The sequence below is a fragment of the Pangasianodon hypophthalmus genome, chromosome 5 (genome assembly GCF_027358585.1).
Source record: "Pangasianodon hypophthalmus isolate fPanHyp1 chromosome 5, fPanHyp1.pri, whole genome shotgun sequence".
Taxonomy (NCBI): Eukaryota; Metazoa; Chordata; class Actinopteri; order Siluriformes; family Pangasiidae; genus Pangasianodon; species Pangasianodon hypophthalmus.
The window spans coordinates 3,583,511-3,589,510 of record NC_069714.1 but is presented as its reverse complement, the minus strand read 5'-3'; the positions used below and the strand labels follow the sequence as shown (position 1 = coordinate 3,589,510).

General features: G+C 40.8%; 1 protein-coding gene across 2 annotated transcripts in view; it reads left to right on the top strand.

The window, feature by feature from the left end:
* The first annotated feature begins 5,285 nt into the window (after nt 1-5,285).
* Nucleotides 5,286-6,000, top strand: part of tmeff2a (transmembrane protein with EGF-like and two follistatin-like domains 2a) — a 94,606-nt gene continuing 93,891 nt past the window's right edge. For both annotated transcript variants that reach the window (XM_053233996.1, XM_053233995.1), the window contains exon 1: nt 5,286-5,864. In XM_053233996.1, the coding sequence (XP_053089971.1) occupies nt 5,687-5,864 (178 nt within the window). In that variant the 5' untranslated portion in view covers nt 5,286-5,686. The remainder of the gene's footprint in view (nt 5,865-6,000) is intronic.

The window sequence follows — 6,000 nt, the reverse complement described above, 5'->3', positions numbered from 1 at the left end:
TTCTGTAGGATTTTCTTCACATCTTCTTGGTTTCATCTGACTACAAAGCCTGTAAGATATCGACCAGGAGATGGGTATAAAAGAATCTCGAAAACATTACCTGTACCATGGAACACTGTGAAGGCCATCATCAACAAGTGGAGAAAATGGAGCACCAAAAACATTTACAAAAAAACAAGACAATACCTTACAAGGGAGGCTGCTAAGAGACCTACAGCAACATTAGAGGAGCTGCAGGAATATCTGATGAGTACCGATTACTCTGCATGTGACAACAATCTCTCATATTCTTCACATGTCTGGACTATGGAGTATTGTGGCTAGACAGAAGTCTTTTCTCACAAAAAACTTCCAAGCCCAACTAAATCACCCCAAAACATGTGGCAAAATGTGTTATGGTCTGATGAGACCAATTCCAAAAGGTATGTTTGGTTAAAAAATAAGCACATCATCAAAAGAACTGTCATGGGATCCAGGGGCACTTCCAACTTGGGCTGCTAGAGGGCACCCTGACTGTCTTGCAGGACGTCTTCTTCTGTTGTCTCCCTGATTTCCTGTATTAACTATGCTTATGTGTTTGTCATGGTTTTTTTGATTAATTGCTCTATTTAAGTTCTTTAGTTTCTTCTTTAAGTTGCTGGAGCATTGCATCATTTGTCATAGTTTGTACTAAGCATAGTCTGTTGTCATAGTTTAAGTATTTTCTAGTCTTGTTTTCTTAATTTAGCTCAGTTTCTATTTACCTTGTTGTTATGGTGCTTCCAGTCCCTGTGTCTGTTTCCTTGGGTTACGGGAAAAAAGTTGGATTTCCGCGTGACAAGAACACCATACCCACGGTGAAGCATGGTGGTGGCAGCATCATGCTTTATGGCTGTTTTTCTTCAGCCAGACCTGGGGCTTCCCAGGGTGGAGGGAATTATGAATAGCTTCAAAAGCCAATTTTATATATATATAAAATATAAATATTATATATATAGAGAGAGAGACAATTTTAGTGCAAAACCTTCAGGTGGCTGCTAGTAAGCTGAAGATGAAAAGGAATTTCACCTTTCAGCAGGACAATGACCCAAAGCATACATCCAAATCAACAAAGGAACGGCTTAATCAAAAGAAGTTCAATGTTTTTGAATGGCCAGAGCCCAGACCTGAATCCAGCTAAAACTCTGTGAGGTGACCTGAAGCGAGCTGTGCACAGGAGATGCTCTTACAATCTGATGGATCTGGAATGTTTTTGCAAGAAAGAGTGAGAAAATATTGCCAAGTCAAGATGTGCCACATTGAAAGACTCTTAGCCAAAAAGACTGAGTGGTGTAATAAAATCAAAAGCTGCTTCGACAAAGTATTAGTTTAGGGGTTGTGCACACTTATGCATCTAGGCTATTGTAAGTTTTTTTAATTTTCTTTTTTCTCTATAAAAAGTTTCTGATTGTTTTTCACTTTATTTGTATTCTTTGCAATTTCACACTAAAGGTAGGAAAAGTTTTGACATGATTTATCTTAGTTTCATTTTTTTTACTTCACAAAAATCTGCCATTTTAACAGGCGTGTGTAGACTTTTTATATTCATTGTAAATCGTTTTCTCAAAACCAGTGTTTTTCTATATTCAGAATTAAAAATCTCTCTTTCCAGATGCTCTGCATTCATGTAATTTTACATGTTTTTCCTATCACTAATTAGAAAGATATTAAAGAAGAATTTTCCAAAATGTTAATTATTGTTGGATTTTGTTATTGTCTTATGTACAAAGATTCAGCAAAGATTGATTGTTATATCTATTGTTTTAAAGATTGCCCGAAAGATTGACATTAGCAACAAGAAATTTATTCAACAGTACAGAACTAAATGAATGAATCAATGATTATTTCCCCACTGACGTTAGAGTGAACAGAGATCAGTCGAGTGAAGAGAAGATGATGATGAGGCTGCAAGTGATTTTCACCTCAGGTGATGAGACAGAGAATGATGTGGATGAAACTGATAAGAGTGAAAGTGAGAAATCATTTCTCATTATAAACTTATAATTCTTTAAATCTCTTTAAAATTCTTTAAAATTCTTCAAAACTTGTCAGTAATGTTTTTTCAAATGTAGACTCAGTTATAAATGTAGAAATAGGTCTTTCACCTAGTCTTTCAGTGCAATTGAAAATCGAAAATCTTTAAATTTGATTTTCTCCATGTTCATTTTGCCTTTAAATGTTAGAACCTCTGCTTGAGCTACATGCAAAAGGGAAGCATATTTCCAGTTTCCAGAACTATATAGTAGATAATACTAGAAAAGGTCAACATTTGACCACTCAGAGTTTCCCAGGCCACAATGCAGGTTTCATCATCACTTTGCTGAATATGATTCCTTTAAAGACTGCGATTGCAGTCAAAGCAGGTTTCATGTGCTTTAGTTTGGATTGTATGTATGATGAGAAGAAAGAATATTTTTCACTCCCAGCTTCCAGAATGACACATGATGGCAGTTAACAAACATACTCATCCGCTCTGTTTCATAATGATCTTTTTCTATTCAATTGCCAGGCCCACTCATAAGCACAAGCATATCAATTACCAGACTTGTAAGAACCCAATTCCTTCTGCTATGTGATACTTCAATCTATAAACTTTAGGGCCGGAAGCTCTTGTCTGCGTTATTTCAAAGCCTCACAATTATCCAAGTTCCAGCCGCATCGATTCCTGCAGGCCTGTGTTTGAACTAGCGAGGCTAAATTACGCTGCCAGGCCTCGCGGCATGCCCACTTCCACACACATACCGTGCCAGACCAATGTGCCATTACAGGAACTGCTTAACCCAATTTGGTTAACAATGAATGGAAACTAGCATTATGCAAATGACATTCTGCTAATTGATGGATACTACCTAATGTTGCTAACAATAAATGAAAGTAAATAGACACCAATTAGCGTTATGTAAATGCCATCCTGCTAATTGGTCTATTCTTCCATTCACTGTTTGGAGCATTAGTGTTTTAGACGGAACCATTGCATTAAAGTGCTCTGAGTGTTACTGGTCCTGTCTCGCTGTCCACAATTCCAGTTTAAACACTTGGATATGTGTGTGTGCTAAGGCTATGTACTATTATATACTCATTTAGCACCAGCTCACATGGACCTATTTATAACTTTTATAAGATGAAGTGAGACATCTCTTCGGTGTACAGCATATTGGAGCAAGTTCGTTCCTCTGTATGTGTTCAGTTAACACCTGGTGTTGAATAACCATATATAGCGTTGAATGAACTCTCACAGCATTGATTTACGTTTGCACCACTGAATGAACACCTACAGGGTTGATTTCATTTTATAATATTTAATTAACTTGAGGGGCGACACAGTGAGCATAGTTTTGCTACCTCAGAGCTCAAGGGTCTCTGGTCCAATCCGGAGCTTGGGATACTGTCTGTATCCATGAAGGTTTCTTTTGGATTCTCCAGTTTCCTCCCACTACCCAAAGGTGGATTGGTGGCACTAGGTGGATTGGCTGAGCTAAATTGCCCCTAGGTGTGAATAGTTGTATAAATGTGTGTGCACACGGTGTCCTGCGGTGGGCTGGTGGCCCATCCAGGGTGAATTTGTGTACAGTGCTAGGGATAGACTCCAGATCCAATGGGATCCAGACCAGGATAAAGAGCTTACTGAAGAATGAACGAATGAATGAATGAACAAATTAAATCTATAATTAAACATTGCAGTGCTGAATGAACATGTATGATGTTGAAACAAGTGTTCAATTAACTCTTACTATATTTAATACATTCACACAATGATAATTAGCTTTTACTGTATTGAATTTTTTCTCCTCACATTTATACTGGGCGTGAGGTGGGAATACACCATGGATGGGATGCCAGTCCTTCACAGGGCTCCATTCACAAACACACACATCTAGTGTAGCCAAACCACCAACCTGCATGAGGGAACCAGATAACCCAAAGGAAACCCAGGTGGACATGAGGAGAACATGCACAGAAACTCCACACAGACAGTGACCCGAGCTCTTTATCAAACCGAGGAACCTTGTAGCCGTGAGATGGCTGTGTGACCCACTGTGCCATCGTGCTGACACTAAATTATTACTCTAAAAACTAGTTAAAAGTGATCCTTAAGGTGCAATTTTGTGCTGTAAATCATTTAAAGGTATAAACATTAATGTTACCCTGTAAAAGATATATAGTAAAGGTATTAAAGGTGTATGCTTGAAGGTGCCACCCCAGTGAGTAGGTTATATACAGGTGTGTACACAGTGGGGTCCAAAAGTCTGAGACCACACTGAGAATCTGGGAGCAAAGATCAGTGAGATTACTGTGGATGCCACTGAGAAACCATAACGATGCCTCAGAACTGCAATTGCTATGAACAGCTTTGAACTCAAGTCTCCATTTGATCAGTGAACAGTTGATAACTTCAACAAAATACTGTAGGCTTCATGTTAAAACTATAATGAATTCAGAAATAACTCATATTCTCATATTCATAAGTTGCTCATAAGCTCACAAGTTCCTGGTTACATAATTGCACTTTTTGACCATGTAGCATACAGTTATAGAAGGAAAATTATTTATAGTCGCACCCTCCGGTGTCACCCAGATGAGGATGGGTTCCCTTCTGAGTCTGCTTTCTTCCTCATATCATCTCAGGGAGTTTTTCCTCAACACCTTCGCCTCTGGCTTGCTCATATTATATTATTATATACAAATTATATTATTCAATTCAATTTTATTTGTACAGCACTTTTAACATTGTCACATGGACATATGTATGTATATATATATATATACATATATATATATATGTATATATATATATATATATATATATATATATATATATATATACATATGTCCATGTGACAATGTTAAAAGTGCTGTACAAATAAAATTGAATTGAATAATATAATTTGTAATGAAAATGAAATTGTATTAAATTAGAAAAGAATGCAAAACAGAAGATTTTCTCTAGTGCTCTCAGACTTCGGGCCCCCCTGTGTGTGTGTGTGTGTATGTGTGTGTGTGTGTGTGTGTGTGTGTGTGTGCATATAGAGAGAGAGTGTAGTGTATGGACGCAGCGCTGGGGATTCTGGTGTGATGTATTCAACCGGCCCGTCTAAACGTTAGGCGTGAACGCCCCGGTCCCGCGCGCTCCCCCGCATCTCTCTCTCTCTCTCTCTCTCTCTCTCTCTCTCTCTCTCTCCCTGTCTCAGCCAATCAGCGGCGCAGCTCCGCCCAGCGCGAGACCACGTGGCTCGGGAGCGGACTGGAAACCTGCTGCTCGCGCGCGGCGCGTCACTGTGGTTATAACGGGTAGCGCGAGACGGGAATGAAAGTAAAGTGCACGCATCTCGGAGCCCAGCGGATGTTACACCCAGCTCGCGCAATGGAATTGCCTTACTGCCCCTTTTATCAGTTCTTTAGTTGCCTTTCTTTTTCCTTTTAATTTTGACTTCCTGGGCATCTTCTCCTCCCGGTGTTCCACTATCCTCCTCCTCATCATCATCATCTTCACAATCTTTTTTTTTTCCTTTCTCTCTCTCTCTCCATCATCTCGCGCCTGCTTGCTCTTCGGTTCCGGGTGGATCCGGTGCAGTCGCGCGACTCTCGCCAGCGCTTAATGGGTCGCGGAGAATGGCCCCGTTCCGGCCTGTGAGTTGGCCTCAGTCGGTCTACAGGGGGGAAAACTGAGATGGGTTTCGCGGCGGTTTCGGCCACAGCGGAGCCTCGGCGCTCATGGAGCCGCGCTGCCAGAGACTGGCTGTGGGTCGCTGTGGTGTCACTCCTCGCTACTTTCCCCGTGCAGCGCCTCCGCGCTTTCCCGTCTTCCCTCAGCGACTGCCAGACGCCCACCGGGTGGAACTGCTCGGGTGAGGAACGCATTTATTTTATTTCCTAAGCGTATAAAAGTTTAGAAAAACACAGCGCGGGTGGAAGTGCTGCGCCACAGCCGAGGAGACCGACACGGAACTCCGGCTGCGTCCCAAACCGCGCACTGCCCTTCCA